At 43.6% G+C, this 22,281-nt stretch overlaps 1 protein-coding gene across 3 annotated transcripts in view; it reads left to right on the forward strand.

The window, feature by feature from the left end:
• Nucleotides 1–22,281, forward strand: part of Tmem241 (transmembrane protein 241) — a 148,117-nt gene that overhangs the window by 28,474 nt on the left and 97,362 nt on the right. For all 3 annotated transcript variants that reach the window (XM_041659602.1, XM_041659603.1, XM_041659604.1), the window contains exons 6-9: nt 5,430–5,455; nt 9,164–9,215; nt 16,615–16,663; nt 18,659–18,704. In XM_041659602.1, the coding sequence (XP_041515536.1) occupies nt 5,430–5,455; nt 9,164–9,215; nt 16,615–16,663; nt 18,659–18,704 (173 nt within the window). The remainder of the gene's footprint in view (nt 1–5,429; nt 5,456–9,163; nt 9,216–16,614; nt 16,664–18,658; nt 18,705–22,281) is intronic.

Here is a 22,281-nt window from a genome sequence, read left to right on the forward strand (position 1 = left end):
GGACGAGGCAATGCGGGAGGACCAGGGAGGTGAGTGAAGGAGCAGGCAGTCCACCGAGCCTTTGCCCATCGAGGCTTCTGCCCTGTGACATGAGCCTTGGGCACAGAAATCACATTTTACCTCCTCAGGCCAATGAAGTTAAAAAATGACTGTACAAACCTTTACTGTTGGTTTTAACTATGCAGTCTGAAGGTTGCCCTATGCAGTCTCAAACTCAGGATAGGTATTTGAGATAGGAGATGGGTAACTGTGTTTGTTACTGTGAGTTTGGCTTTGTTAGCGTTGGGTCATAGAGACACGGCTAAGAATATCTGTCATCACTTTACGTGTTGACTCTGTTGTTAGTTTAGGGCCCAAGATGCCCTTCTCATGTACCTCAGGCTAGCCTGTAACTTGCTCTGTAGATAAGGGCTATGCATCTGTTCCACCATATCCATGTTTGTGGTGCTGGAGATGGAACCCAGAACTTCATGCATGCTCTCCAAGCACCCTACCATTGAGCTACAGCCCCCCAACCTTTTTCAGGTGCATGTGTGTGTGCGTGCGTGTGCATGTGTGTGTGCGTGCGTGTGCATGTGTGTGTGTGTGTGTTATGGTTTGGTGACAGGGCATTATTTTCTCTACATCCCTAGTTTACTTCCTTTGACTCCCCTCCCTCGGAGCAGAGCCCTATGATAAACCTCTTTATACCCCAGGAACAAGCCCCAGGGCTTCTGAGGTTCAAGTTCAGTTTCTGAGCTTTTTTTGGGGTGGGGGCTGAATCACATCACTCAGGTTTTTAAGCCATGAGTTTAGAAATGAAGGCCTGTACCCCGACAGAGTTCTGCTTCCTGGTTTGGTCAGGAAGATTCTACAGATGAGGGCATCAAGTCAAGTGAGAGAGCAACCCCAGGACTTTTCTGACCCTTCTTTACTTGCAAATTAGGATCAGGCTTCAAGATGAAAGAATTAGTGATAGTAACTAGGGAACACAGAATATTTAGAGTCTTTAACTCTATTTCCTTAGTCACACAAACCAACAAGCCATTTCTTTCTTTTCCTTTGAGACAGGGTATTAGCCCAGGCTATTTCAAACCTCTACTCACAGTATAGCTGAGGAAGACCTTGAAACTCTAACCCTGAGGTGTGTACAACACACCTGGCTAGCACCAGTTCTGATCAGAGTAAATGGCGAAGCAAGCAAGTGGGTGAGAATTTTAGTCACAAACCTTTGTCTGGGGACATAACTCAGCCGGTAGTGTCCTTAGCTCATGTGAAGCCCTGGTTGTGGTGGCGTGTGCCTGTGGTCCTGGCAGTTGTCAAGTGGATCAGAAGGTCAGGGTCATACCTGGTTATGCAGGATGTGCGAGACCCTGTCTCTCAGAAAACCCACAAACCTCTCTCCATAGTGAAGGTAGTAAGATATAAGCAGCTGTAGGAAATGCAAAGGAAAAAACACCAGAAAAGCCTGTATTTTTACAGACATTTTCCTTGTACACATATAGATGTACTGACACAATGGCTTTTCATCTGTCAAGTCTCAGACAGCCTACTGCTGTTGCTGCTCCATGTTGGATGAGTGTGTGTGAGCCAGTCCCTGTTTGCTCACACGTAGGTGGTTTCTTAGCACTTTGTCATTAAAATCTTCTTTGAGATGAAGATTTCTGGATTTCCGTTTGTTCCTTTGTTTTGATTTTTTTTTTCGAGTCAGAGTCTCATTTTGTGCCTGTGGTCCTGGTCTGAAGCTCACTCTGTAGACCGATGGGCTTGGACCACAGAGCTCTCCCTGCCTCTGCCTCCTCAGCACTTGGCCTTGACCTCTTGATCCCTGTGCTTCTGCCTCCACGGTTCTGGGACTCCAGGTCTGTACCAGCAGATCTGGTATCCTGGAGACAAGGTCTCACTCTGTAGCCCAGGACCTGAAATGCCGTCTGTGCCACCTCCTTGTTGTGTGATATGTTCTACGTCATTATAGCTGAGAACCTGGAAGGATATATTTCCGTGACGGACACAGCGCTGTCTCCCTCACACGCTGTCAGATGTTACAGTCAGGGCCACTGAGGGGTCTCTTTGGGTAAGGGCTGCCTCCGAGCTATACAACAAAGTTTGAGTCTTGGAACCTACACAGTGGAAGAGAACTGACTGCCATGAGCTGTCCCCAGACCTGCTGATGTGCCCCCCACTAATAATAAGTGTCAAAAATTATGAGGAGAGTTGGCTTTACCGTTATATATAAATTTATAAACTCCAGAGAGTAAAACTGACTCCTCCTGATATCATTCCCAGATTACGAGAGTTTACTTGGTGTAGAGCCTGCAATTCATTTCCACCATCCACAGCTCATTCTGTGTGTTCTCGCTCTGTTGTGCCGCCCCTCCCCTGCTGGCTCTGGCTGGAAGGGGATGGTGGCTTGTGGGATTAGCCTCATAGCCTGGTGTGTTAGAATACTGCCTCTGTTGGCTTGCTTTTCATCGTGTGTTGTTTGTACTAAACAGCAAACATTCTGCCAGGCCCGAAGTTGAGAGAGGAAAGTGCATTCACGACCGTTGTGAAGCTCGGAGTTGAGTAGGGAAGAGCTGACGTTAACACGTGGGCTCTGATGCCCCGAGGATCATATGTGGGCTGCAGCCATATGTGGGGACCACAGGGAAGCCTTTCCAGTGAGCTACATGGGATGACTGGGGTTTTCTACACTTCAGGTAGGCAGAGGAAGCCATTGAAGGCTGGTGGCTAAAGGTCAGAGAGGTTATCACTGAAGAACTGGCAGGCAGGCTATGCCATTACAGAGTCGGGTACAGAACAAGAATGTGGAGCCCAAACCCTAAGACCTTGGACAGCCTCTTCCCTAATTTCCTTCCCGTCTTGTCTGTTGACCCATAATTACACTAGACAATACAGGTAAAGCCTGGCACACTCGAATCCGTGCTTGCAGGAAATTAGACTATCCACAGTGATATCTGGATTATATCTTATTGTAATTGTTGTCATGTGACCATTTCTCTTCGGAACTGGAGTCGTTCTCACTGTGTAGTTCTGGCTGGCCTTGATCTTACAGCTCTCCTGTCTCAGTCTCCCAAGAACTGAAGCTATACACCTGTGCTACCATAATTAGCTGAGATAGGACTTCTGAGGAGTTGCATTTTGTAACCCCAAACCCTGAGATATTGGGAGTACTTATTTCTGGAGCAAGGCCCTGAAAATGAGAATGCCTTACAGTAATGACCAAGTTGTTCTCAGAGCCCTAGGGGAATGGCGCTATGCAGTGTGTTATCACTCTGTTTCCCAGCCTCTTTAGTCTGTCTGAAAGGGTGTGAAATTTAGAAAAGATCTGGGCATGGTAGCTTATACCTGTAATCCCAGTTCTCAGGAGGCTGAGGCAGGAAAGTTATTTTGAGTTCAAGACCAGCTTAAGCTATATAGTGAGTTCCAGGCCAGTCTGAGATACAGAGTGTGTCTCATGAAAACAAAATAATTGGGTGTGGTGGTACACTCCTGAATCCCAGCACTGGAAGGTGAGTGAGTTCAAAGCCAACCTGGGATACATGATACCCTGTACCGAAAGAAACAAAGCCCAGACTAGGTAAAATGGGGGTGGGGGGGTGGTTAATTTAATTTAAAAAAAAAAGCCTAAGAGGCTGACCTGTTAGGAACTGGACCGCTGTGTGGTAAACCCTGCAGTGGTTGCTGGGAAGACATGCTATTCTTAGCAAAGGTAGACTGGCCCCACAACCCGTGCCCTCCATGCTTGCTTTCAGCCAGACTTGTGAGGGCTCCACTATCTTTAGCTTCTAATATAGCTTGAAAGACAGCACATTTTACAATAACAAGATCGAAGATGCAGGTCTTATGAGCCCAGGCACTCTACCCACTAGGGGGCAGCACAGCCATGCTTGCCCATGCTCGCCATGCTTGTTCAAAAGACCCCAAAGATACAAGTCATAGCTTTGTTCTCGAATAGAAGCTGCTTATTAAAAGAACAAAAATGTGATCACTTACCAGCACGTGAAAACTTAATGTATCCTGAAGAGCAGACCACATTTTTCTTCTGTCAGTGCTCTCTCTCTCTCCTTCTCTCGTGCTGGGATGACAGGGGTGTGTCTCTGTGCCTGGCTGCAGCACTGTTCTAAGCAACACACCATCTGAACAGGCGTCAGAAGTTGTAGCTTGTCCCAGATACTAAAATGATCCGGAAATAGCCAGATTTAAGCTGTCATTCTTCCTCCTATTTCATCATAAAGCAGAAAAATCTGTGTGACTCTGCTAAAACTTTACTCTTCTGGGCCACGGGTTAATTTTACTTGATCTGATTAAAAAGACGGAGAGAGTCCAGGTTAGAAGTTCCTCATTTCAAGGCACTTTAAGTGCCAGGTTTACACTCTCCCAACCTGCTGTTTCTTCCTTCTCTCTGAGGGTGAGATAAATGCTCCTTATCCCCATTTCTGTTTCCAGAATTTCTGTTAGTCCAGAGAATGTCCAACATTGCCCAGTCAGAGCCGGGTGAGTGAAAGGGATCTTTAGGGAGACACAGGAGTAGCTGTGCACAATGATGCTTGCTTGGAGTTACTGCTACACAGGAGGCAGAGGCAGGATCGGTTGAGTTTAGGAGTTCAAGGACAGCCTGGGAAATATAACAAGACTAGTTCTCTTCCCAAGACCATTAGCTCTGACAGGAAATACGGCTTAGAGGTTTTGACTCCTTTCTGCCTTCTCAGAGGACCTGCGCTTGGTTCCCAGTACCCACTCTGAGTGTCTTATACTCAGTCACCTTGTAACTCCAGCTCTGGCCTCTGTGGGCATCTGCAAGTGGTGCATGTAAAGTCACACACACACTTAAATAATAATATTTTTTAAAAAATCAGTAAACAAATGAATACATACACAGAGTCTAGAAGTTGAACTGGAGATTAGTTTCTTTTCAGATGTAGATCACATTGATTTCTCTCCATGTCCTTGGATTTGTGTGTAAGATTTGAAAATTGACACCGACATCATCTAGTTCATAAACAAACACTGTACCCGTGGTCAGAGTGCTTTGGCAGAGGACTCTGCCGCCACCTGTCATTCTTTGTCTAAGCAACAGGAAGCAGCAGGAAACACTAGGGCAGCAAGCTCTCTTTAAAAGAGAAAAGATTTATTTACTTATATATTTTATGTATATGGAAATTTTGTCTGCATGCATGCGCCCCAGAAAAGGGCATTGGATCCCACAGGACTGCTGTTATAGATAGTTGTAAGTTACTGTGTGGATGCTGGGAATCGAACTCGGGACCTTTGGAAGAGCCACCAGAGCTCTTAATTGCTAAGCCTTCTCTCCAGCCCCTGGCAGTGAGCTCTTAAGCCCCCTAAAAATTGGTTTAATAATTTATTTGCTTTTAATCTAAATTTTTTTGTTGAAGGAAGTGAAGGAGTTTGGAAAGACTAATGTATTATGTCTTTTCTCTTTCATACAGAAAACATCGCTCACAAAGATCTGTAGGTAAGTTAAAAGAAAACAAACACCCCAAGGATGTCCGAGTAGACCTGATGTAAACTGTTGGGAAACAGTTGAAGGAGGAATTTCTTATCAGCGGTCATATATTTGTACTTTGTTTCTTATTTTTAAAATTATTTTTTCCTTTTTGCAATGTTTTCTTTTTTGGAGATAGGGTGTCTCTGGGTAGTCCTGGCTGTCTTGCAACTCACTATGTAGGTCAGGCTGGCCTTAAACTCCTCCTGCCTCTACCTCCCGAGTGCTGGGATCAAAAGGGTGCAATATTTTCTTGCAAGGGGAAAAACCAACCCATATTATATTTCTATGCTGAGTACACAAAACTTCACTAATTGTGCAGTAGTAGTGATGAACCAAATGAAAAACATGGAAACAACTTAAAATCTAAAAATAAACAAAACTGGAGTGGTGGTGGGATTGCTCAGTTCTTAGTGCTTACCACACAAGCACATAGCACGATGCTCATGATCAATCCCCAGCTCCATTTTAAAAGCCTTGTAATTCCAGTGTGTGATATAATGGGAAAGACATGGTTTTGAGACCCTATTTCAAAAAACAAAGTGGATCTGGGCTTGAGAGCTCGCTCAGTGGTTAAGAGCACTTGTTCTTGTGAAGGAACTGGTTTGATTCCCAGCACCCACATGGAGGCTCACCACTTCCTCAGGCACCAGGCATGCATCTGGTGCACGGACATATATGTAAGTAAACATCATATGAATAACGTTGACTGAGGTTTCTGTCTGCTCAGTTCCCCAGCTGTTTAGTCCCAGAGAAAATCACATAGATGTCTCTATAAGTTATAAACTGATTATCACATTAGCTCAGGCTTATTATTATCTCTTGTAACATATATTAACCCATTATTCTTACCTATGTTAGCCACATGGCTCCATACCTTTTTCAGTGGGGCAGGTCACATCCTGCTTCTTTGGTGTCTGGACAGGACTGAAGAGAGAGCTTCCTTCTTCCCAGAATTCTCCTGTTCTCATTGACCTGCCTCTACTTCCTGTCTGGTTGTCCTGCCTATACTTCCTGCCTGGCTACTGGCCAATCAGCATTTATTTAAAGCATAATTGACAAAATATAGACAGTTCTCCCACACCAGAATAAAATAAATGTAAGAAAAACCCAGCAACGTGGATCATTCCTGAGGCATGACCTCTAGCCTGCGCATGCATGTACACTCCTCGTCCTGCTCATCCCCCGTGTGGCCTTCCACTCCTTGAGTCAGCCCTCAAACCCATCAGGATTCTCCTTCCCACTAAAACCAGCCTGTTCTGTGCTGACCAAGAAAGCTGCTGACAGTCCCCACTCCCGTTTGCCATTATTGCCCTCTAGGACACTGAAAATTCACCATGGTGTCAGGTGGGTAGGCTGAGTGCCAAGGTTTCTGGGCCACAGGCTGGCCTATGTTGTTCTGACCTTCCCAAAGGTAGGGTCTAGCTATGAGGGATCTCCAGGGCCTCCTTCTGCCTAGTGCCCAAACAGCAAGTCTGGGTACAGTATAGAGCCACCTATCAGTCAGGAGGACCACTGGGGTGGGTCATCATCATGTGCTGAGTTGTGACTTGTTCAGGTTGTTGTATGTTACATGGGTGTGCGTGTTTGTACATGTATATATGTATGTGATCTATAAAAAGAATATAAAATTTTGTACATAGATAACATATTGGTATAAAATGCTTGATAATGCCATATGTAAACATCTCCTGAAAGTCACGAATGGTGGCATAGAAAACCCTGTAATACCAACTTGTCAGAAGGCTGAGGCACAAGAATTGCAGGTTCAAAGTCAGCTTGGCATGGTTGTGAGATCCTGTCTCATGATAAAAGTAAAAGCAGGGCTGGTATAGCTCAGGGGTGGAACCCTTGCTTAGCATGTGTGGGTCAGGCCCCATTACTGAAACAAAAAATGAAATAAAAATTTTTCCAGGTGAAGATGACAGCATCTGTACTGAATACCACTGTTGTACAAAATGCCTTTGACCTCTTTTCCTTGTCATTCGGTGTAACAAATTGTTAGCAGAGAAGGTGCCCAGGGCTGTGTTGTTGTCTTTATACAATGGCCAGAGCAGACTAGAGACAGAGCAGAGCAGAGGCTTGTGCTTTGGAGAGAATTGTTAGACAAAGCCTGCAGCCAGGAGAGTTCTGAAAATACCTCTGATTGGCTGTGGATTTTGTCCTTGCTGTTTGTTTGTTTTTGTTTTTCTAGACAGGGTTTCTCTGTGTAGCCCTGGCTGTCTTGGAACTCACTCTGTAGACCAGGCTGGCCTTGAATTTGGGAGATCTGCCTGCCTCTGCCTACCGAGTGCTGGGATTAAGGACATGTGCCACCACTGCCCAGCTGTGATGGGGTTTTGTAAGAGAACGTTTTAAACAATAGTTAGTAAAAATTAGACAGAATAATATAATCAAGTTTCTGTGTTTCCCAGTTCAGTGGCTCTAGCTTATAGATCCACCCACTGCTTCACTCCTGGATGACTGTGAAGCCAATCCCAGCTCTGTGGTTCCTCACCTGTATTTCAGGATTATAAGAGGTTTTTCTTAAAAAAAACTTTTTATCTGGGAAATAAAGATTAAAGTTTTAATTTTTTATTGATAATATTTTTATTAAATTAAATACTATGCATATATATCTCATATACATACACACATATATCTCATATATACATGAATCCATATATACAAATATAACTTAATGTATGTAAGAATATGTATTTCATTATTCATATTTTTCTGATCTACTTGAGAACAAGTTGTATAGCCATAACCTTGTTCTTAAATACTTTGTATGTCTCCTAATGTCAGCCACCCCTGACATAACCAGTGACATTAGAAGCCTGGCATCCATTTGATGCTTTTATTTGACCGTTTGTGTTTTGTACCGGTTTCCCCTCCAGAGTGGCACGTGTCCTGCATATCCTTTAATCTTGGTCAGTTCTTCAACCGTTTTCTGTAGTTTTTTTACTTGCCTTCCCATTAAAAGTTTTTAAAACTACAATTATTTATTGTGATGTGTATGTGTGTGTGTTGTGCACACATGTGATTGTACCGAAGCGTGTGTGATGTGTGGAGGTCAAAGGACAACTTACTGGGGTTAGTTCTTTCCTTCCACCATGAGTGGCCATCAGGTCTGGTGACAAGTGCTTCTGCCTTCTCAGCCAGCCTGGTCTCCACATTTGTGTATCATTTCCTCATGGCTCAGTTCAAAGCCACAGACTTGACACTGTGTCCTGAGGACACCTTGTCAAGAGCACATGATGGATATGCCCTATTATTAGAGATCTTGAGATCAGTTATTAGTAGCGGTGGATAAGACATAATGTACTTTCCATGCGCATTCATTTAGTAGTTGACATGGTTGTGATCTGATCTCCCAGTTTGCCTCTTTCGTATCTGGGGGGATCTGTGATGAACAGGGACACTTTTGGGGTAAGCCAACTCTAGTTTTCAGGTACTCTGTGAATACTGGGCTTTAGGGACAAGCCAGCTGAGTCACAGAGGAGGAAATGCCCAGCTGTCAGCAGAGCATATGACTGTGAGGTACAGATAGCGGGACTCTCAGGTGGTCAGAGTACCTGGGTGGTCTCAGAGCTTACAGTGGATGCGTGTGTCTCCCCTCCCCAGCCCTACACTCTCTGAGACGTGCTTTGATGTTGAAAGCTGACGTTGCCTGTTTTATCTGCCTGTTCACAGTGCCCTCTTCCTTGTGGCTGCTGCAGGGTGCCTTCCCTTCCAGGACGCACAAGTAAGTCCAGTGAACGCACAGCATCGTCAAAGCCTTTCGTAGCTCACATCGGACGTGCAGTGTTCTCTGCCTTTCTTTCAGAACAATAGCCTGGCCCTGCAAAGATGGTCAGATGCTACCAGGATGGCCACCTTCTCCAGGCCTTCAACAGTGGCTGTGGGCAGCATGTCATTGTCTGACCAGCCTTGGGAACCTGTGATCCCTCACCCGAGTCACCCCAGCTTTGGGCAATCAATCACAGTTGATTTTCCTTCTTCCTCTGCAGAGTGGTTTTCACTGACATCCTGGGCCCAGGCTGTTTATCTTAGGAGGCCCTTAGAGACTCATTTCAGCCCCAGTGATCATCTCATTGCTAGATTTTCCTTTCTTACCTTTCCCCCTTTCTTCCCTGGCATTATCAAGACTCTACCAATGGTCAGGCACTGAGCTGGGCTCCAAGGATACGTACATTAGTGTGTTTCAGCAGACACTGGAGGCTTTTGGAGCAAAGGAGAGGGAAACAGGCCATGGCAACAGATCATCACGACAGGGGGAGATATTAAGGCTGGGAAGAACCTCAGGGGCCCTAGCAGTAACAAACATTTATGGGGACTTGCCTTCTGGTGGGCTCTGTGGCAACGATTTATATACTTTGTCTTATTTTGGAGTTCAAAACATGGGCTCAGGAGATGGCTCATTGGGTAAATACTTGAGGCCCAGAGTTTGGATTTCCAGTGCCCAAGTTAAAAACGAAAAATGAAGCTGCGTGTGGGGGCACAAGCCCAGTGCAGGGAGAATCCCAGGGGCTTTTAGCCAGTCAGTGAGCTTCAGGTTTAGTGCAAGACCCTATTTCAAAAATAAAAAATGCACCTGCTGTCTGTCTTTGGCCTCCACCTGTACACCTATAGGCTTGTATGTCTGCACACATATAAACGTGCGCACATATACATGTGTACACACATATACACGTGCGCACATATACATGTGTACACACATAAATACACGTGCGCACATATACATGTGTACACACATATACACGTGCGCACATATACATGTGTACACACACATATACACGTGCGCACATATACATGTGTACACACACACACACGTGCGCACATATACATGTGTACACACACAAATACACGTGCGCACATTACATGTGTACACACACAAATACACGTGCGCACATTACATGTGTACACACATATACACGTGCGCACATATACGTGTGTACACATATACACGTGCGCACATATACATGTGTACACACATATACACGTGCGCACATATATATGTGTACACACACAAATACACGTGCGCACATTACATGTGTACACACAAATACACATGCGCACATATACATGTGTACACACATATACATGTGCGCACATTACATGTGTACACACATATACACGTGCGGACATATACATGTGTACACACATATACACGTGCGGACATATACATGTGTACACACATATACACGTGCGCACATATACATGTGTACACACATATACACGTGTGCACATATACATGTGTACACACATACACGTGCGCACATATACATGTGTACACACACATATACACGTGCGCACATATACATGTGTACACACACATACACGTGCGCACATATACATGTGTACACACACAAATACACGTGCGCACATTACATGTGTACACACATATACACGTGCGCACATATACATGTGTACACACACATATACACGTGCGCACATATACATGTGTACACACATACACGTGCGCACATATACATGTGTACACACACATATACACGTGCGCACATATACATGTGTACACACACATACACGTGCGCACATATACATGTGTACACACATATACACATGCGCACATTACATGTGTACACACAAATACACGTGCGCACATATACATATGTACACACATATACATGTGCTCACATTACATGTGTACACACATATACACGTGCGGACATATACATGTGTACACACATATACACCTGTGCACATATACATGTGTACACACACATACACGTGCGCACATATACATGTGTACACACAAATACACGTGCGCACATATACATGTGTACACACACAAATACACGTGCACACATATACATGTGTACACACACATATACACGTGCGCACATATACATGTGTACACACACATACACGTGCGCACATATACATGTGTACACACACAAATACACGTGCGCACATTACATGTGTACACACATACACGTGCGCACATATACATGTGTACACACAAATACACGTGCGCACATTACATGTGTACACACATATACACGTGCGCACATATACATGTGTACACACACATATACACGTGCGCACATATACATGTGTACACACATATACACGTGCGCACATATACATGTATACACACACATATACACGTGCGCACATATACTTGTGTACACACACATATACACGTGCGCACATATACATGTGTACACACACATATACACGTGCGCACATGTACATGTGTATACACACACACAAAATCTTGACAATTTTGAAAGGGTAGGGACTTTTTTTTTTATTGAGGAAAGAAGAAAAAAAACATAAACAAAAAAACAAGTTTCCACCTCCTCCCAGCCTCCAACCTCCCTCCCCCTCCTCCCACCCTTCTCCCCCTCCTCCCACCCTTCTCCCCCTCCCCCCACTCCTCTCCCCCTCCCTCTCCAGTCCACAGAGCAGTCCAGGTTCCCTGCCCTGTGGTAAGTCCTAGGTCCTCCCCCCTCCGTCCATATCTAGGAAGTTGAACATCCAAACTGGCTAGGCTCCCACAAAGCCAGCACATTAAGTAGGATCAAAACCCCCTGCCATTGTCCTTGGCGTCTCATCAGCCCTCATTGTTCGCCATGCTCAGAGAGTCCGGTTTTATCCCATGCTTTTTCAGTCACAGTCCAGCTGGCCTTGGTGAGCTCCCCGTTGATCAGCTCCACTGTCTCAGTGGGTGGGTGCATCCCTCATGGTCCCGACTTCTTTGCTCATGTTCTCCCTCCTTCTGCTCCTCATTGGGACCTTGGGAGCTCAGTCCAGTGCTCCAGTGTGGATCTCTGTCTCTATCTCCATCCATCACCAGATGAAGGTTCTATGATGATATGCAAGATATTCGTCAGTATTGCTCTAGGATAGGGTCATTTCAGGTTCCCAATCCTCAGCTGCCCAAGGAACTAACTGGGAACCTCATCTTGGGCACTTGGGAGCCCCTCTAGGGTCAAGTCTCTTGCCCACCCTAAAGTGGCTCCCTTAACTAAGAATTGTGGTTCCGTGCTCCCCTATCCACCTTTCCTTTTTCCCAATTCTCCTGTTTCCCCAGGTCCCCCCTCCTTCCCTTCTACCTTTTCTCTCCCCATCTCCCCTTACCCCCATCCCACCCCACCCCCAAGATCCCATTTTCTCCCCGGCAATTTGGTCTACTTCCCTTAGCCAAGAGGATAACCATATGTTTTTCCTTGGGTTCACCTTCTTACTTAGCTTCTTTAGGTTCAGCTATTGTAGACTCCGTGGCCCTTATTTATGGCTAGAAACCAACTATGAGTGAGTACATCCCATATTCATCTTTTTGGGTCTGGGACACCTCACTCAGGATAGTGTTTTCTATTTCCATCCATTTGCATGCAAAATTCGAGAAGTCATTGTTTTTTACCGCAGCGTAGTACTCTAGCGTGTATATATTCCATAAGAACACATCCGAAAAATTATCCATTATGATCAAGTAGGCTTCATTCCTGAGATGCAGGGCTGGTTCAACATACGAAAATCTATCAATGTAATCCAGCATATAAATAAACTGAAAGAAAAAAACCATATGATCATTTCATTAGATGCTGAAAAAGCATTTGACAAAATTCAACATCCATTTATGTTAAAAGTCTTGGAGAGATTAGGGATACAAGGGTCATACCTAAATATAATAAAAGCTATATACAGCAAGCCGACAGCTAACATCAAATTAAACGGAGAGAAACTCAAAGCCATCGCACTAAACTCAGGAACACGACAAGGCTGTCCACTCTCGCCATACCTCTTCAATATAGTGCTTGAAGTTCTAGCAATAGCAATAAGACAACATAATGGGATCAAGGGGATTCGAATTGGAAAGGAAGAAGTTAAACTTTCGTTATTTGCAGATGATATGATAGTATACATAAGCGACCCCCAAAACTCCACCAAAGAACTTATACAGCTGATAAACAGCTTTAGTAATGTGGCAGGATACAAGATCAACTCCAAAAAATCAGTCGCCCTCTTATACACAAAGGATATGGAAGCAGAGAGGGAAATCAGAGAAGCTTCACCTTTCACGATAGCCACAAACAGCATAAAATATCTTGGGGTAAATCTAACCAAGAAGTGAAAGATCTATTTGACAAGAACTTTAAGGCATTGAAGAAAGAAATTGAAGAGGATACCAAAAAATGGATGGACCTCCCTTGCTCTTGGATTGGGAGGATCAACATAGTAAAAATGGCAATTCTACCAAAGGCAATTTATAGATTCAATGCAATCCCCATCAAGATCCCATCAAAATTCTTCACAGATCTGGAGAGGACAATAATCAACTTTATATGGAAAAACAAAAAACCCAGGATAGCCAAAACAATCCTATACAATAAAGGATCTTCTGGAGGCATTACCATCCCTGACTTCAAACTCTATTACAGAGCTACAGTAATGAAAACAGTGTGGTACTGGCATAAAAACAGAGAAGTCGACCAATGGAATCGTATAGAAGACCCGGATTTTATCCCACAAACCTATGAACACCTCATTTTCGATAAAGGAGCTAAAAGTATACAATGGAAGAAAGAAAGCATCTTCAACAAATGGTGCTGGCACAACTGGATGTCAACCTGTAGAAGAATGAAAATAGACCCATATCTATCACCGTGCACAAAACTCAAGTCCAAATGGATTAAAGACCTCAATATCAGCCCGAACACACTGAACCTGATAGAAGAGAAAGTGGGAAATACCCTGCAACAAATGGGCACAGGAGATCGCTTCCTATGTATAACCCCAGCAGCACAGACATTAAGGGCAACATTGAATAAATGGGACCTACTTAAACTGAGAAGCTTCTGTAAAGCAAAGGACATTGTCACTAAGACACAAAGGCAACCTACTGACTGGGAGAAGATCTTCACCAATCCCGCAACAGACAAAGGTCTGATCTCCAAAATATATAGAGAACTCAAGAAACTAGACTTTAAAATGCTAATTAACCCAATTAAAAAATGGGGCACTGAACTGAGCAGAGAATTCTCAACAGAAGAAGTTCAAATGGCCAAAAGACACTTAAGGTCATGCTCAACTTCCTTAGCAATCAGGGAAATGCAAATCAAAACAACTTTGAGATATCATCTTACACCTGTCAGAATGGCTAAAGTCAAAAACACCAATGATAACCTTTGCTGGAGAGGCTGTGGAGGAACGGGTACCCTCATCCATTGCTGGTGGGAATGCAATCTTGTGCAACCACTGTGGAAGTCAGTGTTTCGGTTTCTCAGGAAATTCGGGATCAACTTACTCCTGGACCCAGCAATACCACTCTTGGGAATATACCCAAGAGATGCTCTATCATATGACAAAAGCATTTGTTCAACTATGTTCATAGCAGTATTATTTGTAATAGCCAGAACCTGGGTAGGGACTTTTTAATCTCTGTTTTCTAATCAAAGAGTGTACTCCAAATAAGCTAGTAAATGTGTATTTTAGAATTTTATCCAGAGCTTTGTGACATTGGAGCAAGCCTCTCTCCTTACCAGGTTTAAATATGGAAGAATGAGGGGTGTTAAGCAGAGAGAAAGCAGGGCAACTCGGGTGGGGCATGGCTATTCTGGGATTTACTTTATGTCAGACTATTAGTGTGTGTACTCTGTTCTAATCCCTACCTCCTGCAGAGCGAGAGATAGAAGCAGAACAAGGAAACTGTGGAGTGTTTGATGATGTCAAGTCTTACAGAAAAGGAAGAGTCAGTGTTGAAGTGGGGCAGTGAGAAACTGCTCGCCTACCATGTGGAATGTCTGAGTTCTATTCCCCAGCATTGCCAAAGTAAATTCATACAGTCCCCTTGGCTGTGTTGAATGGGAAACAGTCACGCTTGGGAAAATGCAGGATGTCTTTGTTCTTCAGGTTGGGAGACTGTAGATATGACTGAAGATATGTTTGCCATGTCACTGGAGTTTTTGAGAGCTCCTTCCTGGTCTCCAGATGATACTTGGGAAATCAGGGTTTCCTTTTGAGGTTCTTAGTCTTACTAATAAAAAAGAAGAGTGAACTCAAACATAAACTGGAGGACAATTTCATTAGAGTTTAAAATAGCACCACCCCAAATGAGCAAGCTCTAAATCTTAGCACCTGCAGAGAACCCTGGAGAGAAGTGGGGTGGGGGTGGGGGTAGGAGATGAGGGGGACCTGGCTGGTGTGGAGATCAGCCACAGGGTGGCAGGCAGCCGCCATGGTTGAGGAGGAGTGGAGCATTGAAGAAAGAATCAGAAAACCCAAGTGTCAGAAAAAGCATATGTAGGTTCTGGCCAGTATCTGGCGAAAGAGAAAAAATGACAAAATTACATCTGTCTTAGTTAGGGTTTCTATTGCTGTGAAGAGAATCATGACCACGGCAACTCTTATAAAGGAAAACATTGAACTGGGGTGGCTTACAGTTCAGAGGTTCAGTCCATTATCATCATGGTGGGACATGGCGGAGTTCAGGCAGACATTCTGCAGGCAACAGCAAATGACCTCTGACATTGGAGTAGTTTGGGCATGGGAGAACTCAATGCCCACCCCCAGAGTGATACACTTCCTCCTACAAGGTCACACAACTGCAACCAAGCCACATTTCCTATTAATGCCACTCCCTGTGAGCTTATGGGGCCAATTACATTCAAACTAGCACAGCATCTTTCTGAGTTAGAAAGGTGGAAGACAGCTGAACCCCATTGCAGCCAGTAGGGACTGTGCTGGGAAGTAAACAGTAAGTCTTTAAAAGAATAATTATTCCATTTGTTCGTTTAGCATGTTTTAAGGTGAGCCAGTTTTCCTAGAGTGGTCCTGCATTTCTGTGGGTAGTTCCCTGCCAGGTCGTGGACCCACCCAACCAGATTACCTCTTAAGGGAAGAGACAATGGCTTGTCTCCATCTAGAGAGATTCCATTTTTTACCAGGACAGTCATACAAGTGTTTGGATGTCACGGATTTACATTCTAACACATTGGTGGGGGACAGAGGGGACAGTGGAGAACCCAGGAAGATGTCTGGGGAGATGAGCTGATTCTAGGTCCGGAAAAGAGGCTCCGGAGCCTTAGGCTCGCTCTTCACTTGGCTCCTGCCCGCTGTACAAATTTCTGTTTGTCTATATCTTAGCTTTTCCTTTTCTTTTTAATTCTGTGTTACAGTTCGATGCAGATGGATATTCTTGGGCTGTCGTTCACTTATTTTGTGTAGGTAAGTTTTTAAAAGTGTTTATTTAAATGGCTGAGGACTGTTATTAAGCTCTTATTGTGTAGCCAGTTTTTAAGTGACCCTACACAATAGGGAAATTAATTAAGATATTAAGGTTGAAGTTAAATGGAAATTTTCTAGATTTTTCTTTTTCTACTTTGGACTTCTCCTCAGGTATTTCTATTTCCAACATAATTTCTCTTTTGTGTCAAACTCTCCTTGGTTTGGGTTTTACTTGTAATGTTAGTTGTTCTTCCGTAAAAATGGCAGACTTAGTGTATGCGAGGAGACTCAGTAAAGAAACTACTGATGTGACCACCCTATTAGGGGCAAGATTTTTATTGTGAGTAAGAGAGAAACTATTCAGAGGCATCTGGAAGGGGCCACAGCAGAGAGAAGTAAAGCAGGTTGGACATGGCCAGGACTAGGGAATTGGGAGAGCAGAGAGAAGAGTAGAGCTATGGAGAGAAAGAGCATAGCAGAGAGAGAGAGAGAGAGAGAGAGAGAGAGAGAGAGAGAGAGAGAGAGAGAGAGAGAGAAATGCTTGAGACAGGGAGAAAGCACCACAGTACAGGAGTGGACAAATGTGGATTTAAGAAAGCTCAGTAGCTGCTGGGAAGGACTCCTTTTTGGGATGGAAAACCTGTTTCACAAGTTTCTAAGGAATGCTTGCTTTATCTAAGCCACTGGAAATCCTTCTATGTAGTCCATCTGGAACTCATTTCTGAACATGTAGGCTTCCTGAGAGACAATCAGAATGTCATGTCTAAAATTCTTCCAGTAGCAAACAAAAAACCAAAAGATGAAATCAAAAGACAATCTAATTTTATTTCAAGTCATGAGTTCAGTGTATCTTGTTTGGTTTTGTTGCAATAAAAAATCTCATAGGTTTCCTTCTTTATGGGCATCATGGGAAGGAAGTGGAACTTGCTGTTAGCAGTGCCACCTGGACCACCTGGTCACTCTTGGTCAAGTGCTTCCCCTGGCAACCGCAGTGACTGACCTGGTCATGGGATTTGTATTCCTGCAACCCTTCGGTTCGTTTCCTCCTGTCAGTGTATGAAAGAGGGAGAAGGGGCCAGCGCCCTTTTGGGGCCTTTCCCTGTGAAATTGATGAACCAGCCTGTCTCCATCTTAGGCTTAAAAGCCACTTATAGCAAAGACAAACTAGGCTCATTCCTATTTATGATTAAACCTCTTTTTCTCCAGAATTGGAGACACCTGTAACCTTAGCTACAAATGGTTCTATAGTGCCTTTTCCAGGAATGGCAATTATGTCTTTGTTTCAAAAAATTGTCTATAACCATTTAGCAAGCCTATCTTCTTTCAAAAGGGTTCTTATGACTACCTTATTATGACCACCATGCAATCATGTCTCTGTTTCTGGAGGTTGTTATGACTACCTTATTATGACCACCATGCAATCATGTCTCTGTTTCTGGAGGTTGTTATGACTACCTTATTATGACCACCATGCTATCATGTCTCTGTTTCTGGAGGTTGTTATCACTACCTTATTCTGACCACCATGCTATCATGTCTCTGTTTCTGGAGGTTGTTATGACTAACTTGTTATGACCACCATGCTATCATGTCTCTGTTTCTGGAGGTTGTTATGACTAACTTGTCATGCTTATATTCTCTTCCTATAATCCCACCAAATCCCCCATTGGAATTCCCTTACCTCTAAGCTATAGAAACCTTATATTCTTTATGTCTGCTGCTGACCTCTCAAACCTGTCCTTAGGAGGAGGCAGCCCATATAAAAAAAAGCTTGCTTTAGTTAATTGCTTGCTTTAATTAATTTGACCACGATGATGTGGGCCAGTGGTCTTTCTCCTCCCATCTTTGGAACTGACAACATAGGGAGAAGGGACCAGCACTCTTTTGGGGTCTGGGAAGCCCAGCTGCCTTTCCCTGTGGATTTTCTGCTTTTCTGGAAGTATAGGCAGCTCTTTAAACAGAAGGTACCAATGACTTGTGTCCCTTATTTTCTAGGGGCTTACAGAATACTTCGGAAATCCCAGAAGCCCAGCGTGTTAAGGTGAGCTCTTAACATCTGGGGAGTTGGTTGACTAAAGAGATGTGACCCACATTTGATACAGTCTTCCCTCTAAGCCATCTCTTGTTGTTCATTGGGCCACTTACCTCTTGGCCGATTGTCACCAGCCTTTAACAATATGTGCAGAGGCAGGGAAGTCTCCTATTCTTTAGGCACAGCCATCTAGGTAGTGATTTAATGAAACACCCGTACTTCTAGTTTTTCAGGGTGCCACTTGACTGCACCTAGCTCAGAAGGGAAACTTCTGTGTTCTTGATTCCACTGCCCCTAAAATCTGACTCAGTTTTTATATCTGGAAGTCTCCCTAGTTCCCAGTCATTGTAGGTAGCCAATGAAACAGTCTTGGTGAGTGTAAAATTTAAAAAAATTAAAATTTAAGTAAAAGGAAAGAATTCTTGTTTCCACCAAGCTGAGGCCAGAGACTGACCAGCTGGCCTCTGGGTGTAGAGATGCCTGGAGGTCCGGAGAAGAAGGCCTAGGGGATGAATCCTGCCCCTAGGCCCTGCCCCTGTGACTTTTATTTCTTGGGTTGCCTTTTGTTCTTTGAATGAAGTATTTTTGCAGCCAGAAGCCAGCAGAGCCAGGTGCAGTTGTGAATACCACTAAATTTGTCTTTGGCAGGAGAATCTAGAGTTCAAGGCTTGACTAGGCTCCATAGAGAAACCATGTCTCAGAAAAAACAAAGCCACTCAAAGTACATGATGCCCACTTAAATCTGAGGTTGGATGAATAGCACATGGTTCTTTAATTAAGTACCATGTAGTGTTAGAACATACACTGAGATAGAAGGTTTTAGCTGAATTTTGTACTTGTATACTCTTGATTTTAAAAGAGAAATACTGTGTATGCATATGTGAGGTATGTTTATGCCATGGTTTGTACGTAGGCGAGAAGACAGCTTGTTTTTTGTTTTTTTGTTTTTGTTTTTGTTTTGAGACAGGATTCTTTTTTTTTTTGTAGCTTTGGAACCTGTCCTGGAACTCAATCTGTAGCCCAGGCTGGCCTCGAACTCACAGAGATCCGCCTGCCTCTGCCCCCTGAGTGCTGGGATTAATTGCGTGGGCCACCACCACCCAACGAGAAGACAGCTTTTGGGAGTCAGTTTTCTCCTTCTCGCATCAGTCCCTAGAGAGCAAACCAAGGGCCTCAGAACAGCAATACCAGCTGAGCCATGTCATGGCCCTGGATTTTTGTCTGCTAAGGAAACCAGCCCTGAAAGCCAGTGCATTCAGCGGTCCATGATGGTTGATAGAGTTGATAATGACTCTCCTGAAAGTAGTGAACACATAAATGGGAAGCAACTGACCCAGGTGAGGTGTGTATTAGCTCTAAACTGGCAACTGTGTTCAAAAGGAATAGGCCCACTATGGAAGGGGTTTAGAATTTGTATTTCCTGTTTCTTGACAGTCACATGCATGTCCAGTGCTATAGTGGGCTTTTTCATTCTAATCTTACTCCTAGTTTGAGGGAACTGGTTCATTCTTTACTTACCTGGATAACTAACTTGAAATAAGAATATACTTCGTTTGATCCTGAAATGTGTTGGGTGTAGGCATAAGTTTCTGTCCTGCCTGGTCCTGCAGCTGTTCAGTCCCAAAGAAACACATAGAGGCTTATATTAATTGTAAACTGTTTGACCAATTAGCTCAGGATTATTATTAACCAGGTCTTACAACGTAAATTAACCCATAATTCTTGTCTGTGTTTAATGTGGCTTAGTACCTTTTCTCAGTGAGGCATTCTCATCTTGCTTCTTCTGCATCTGCCTGGTGACTGACTCTTTGCCTTCCCTCTTCCTAGAATTCTCTTAGTTTGGTTGCTCCAGCTATACTTCCTGCTTGACTACTGACCAACCAGCACTTTATTAAACCAATATGAGTGACAAATAATGTACAAGAGCATTATCCCACAGCAGTTGGTTAATTTGTCTGGTTTATTTTCTTCTGAGTTTTACCATGTCAGTAATTTAGCTTCTAATTTCCCTCCCTCCCTCCCTCCCTCCCTCCCTCCCTCCCTCTCTTTCTTTGTTCCTTCCTTCCTTCCTTCTTTCTTTCATTGAAGGAGCGTATGAGATAGAGAGGAGGTGTGGAGAAACTGGGAGAAACTATAATTAGGATATATTGTGTGAGAAAGGAGGATCCATTCCCTTTCTCTCTCTCATTAAAATAGAACAGACTTCTAAGAGATAATAACCAAACATGGCAAAATAAAATATAGTAAGATGAATCAAAAACTTTCATATTGAAGTTGGACACAGCAACCCAACAGGAGGGAAAAAGTCCCAAAAGTAGGTACAAGAGTCAGAGACTCATTCATTTTTCTCAGGAGTCCCATAAAAACACCAAACTAATAGCTACAATGTAATATATTATATACACAGAGGACCTGGTGCAGACCTGTGTAGGCCCTGCGCTTGCTGCCTCAGTCTCTGTGAGCTCATGTGCACCTTGCTTAGTTGATTCAGAGGCCTTTGTTCTCCTGGTGTCGCTGTCTCTCTGGCTCTTACAGTCTTTCTGTCACCTCTTCCATGGAGTTCCTTGAGCTCTGAGGGGAGGGATTTGGTAGAGACCTCCAATTTAAACTCTGCATAATGTCTGGCTGTGGGTCTCTGGATCTGTTCCCATCTCCTGCTGGAGGAAGCCTCTCTGATGAAGCCTGGACAAGGCACTGATCTCTGACTATAGCAGAATATCACCAGGAATCAGTTTTGTCTATCTATCTATCTATCTATCTATCTATCTATCTATCTATCTACTATCTGTCTATAACCTATCTTATCTATCTATCTATCTATCTATCTATCATCTATCTGTCTGTCTATCACCTATCTAATCTATCATCTATCTATCTATCTCTATTTATCTATGTATGTATCATCTGTCTATCACCTATCTAATCTATCTCTATCTATTTATCTGTTATCAATCTGACTTTCTATCTATCTCTATCATCTGTCTGTCTGTTGACTATCTCTATCATCTATCTGTCTGTCTGTCTCTATCATCTGTCTATCTATCTATCTATCTATCTATCTATCTATCATCTATCTACCTACCTACCTACCTACCTACCTATCGTCTGTCTATCTATCTATCTATCTATCTATCTATCTATCTATTGTCTATCTATCTATCTATCTATCTATCTATCTATCCATCCACCTATCTGCCAGTTGTCTTTGGTTTTACATTAAGTTTTACCTTAGGACTGTCTAGTCTCTGGTTCCTTCTATGGAGTGGGCCTGAAGTCAAATCAGACATTGGTTGGCTGTTCCCACAGTTCTGTGCCACCACTGATTGCACTAGCATATTGTGCAGACAGGACAGATTGTAGGTCAAAGGTTGGTGTCCACATTTCTCTTTCTGTAGTTTGCAGAGTCCCTTCCCTCACCAAAGAAATGAGAACATGGGCTGAGGACTCCATGCAGGCACCAGCTCTCCATGTTCAATGAGCTGTGTGAAATTTAAAGTCACTTCAGGTCAAATGACAAGAATTGATCTCGAATGTGAAATGCTCCTTCTCCTTTGATAATTTATAAAATTAGTAACTTAGAGGTAGA

This window comes from Microtus oregoni, unplaced genomic scaffold (genome assembly GCF_018167655.1).
Source record: "Microtus oregoni isolate MIOR12 unplaced genomic scaffold, Mior012 000011F_ref0000422, whole genome shotgun sequence".
Taxonomy (NCBI): domain Eukaryota; kingdom Metazoa; phylum Chordata; class Mammalia; order Rodentia; family Cricetidae; genus Microtus; species Microtus oregoni.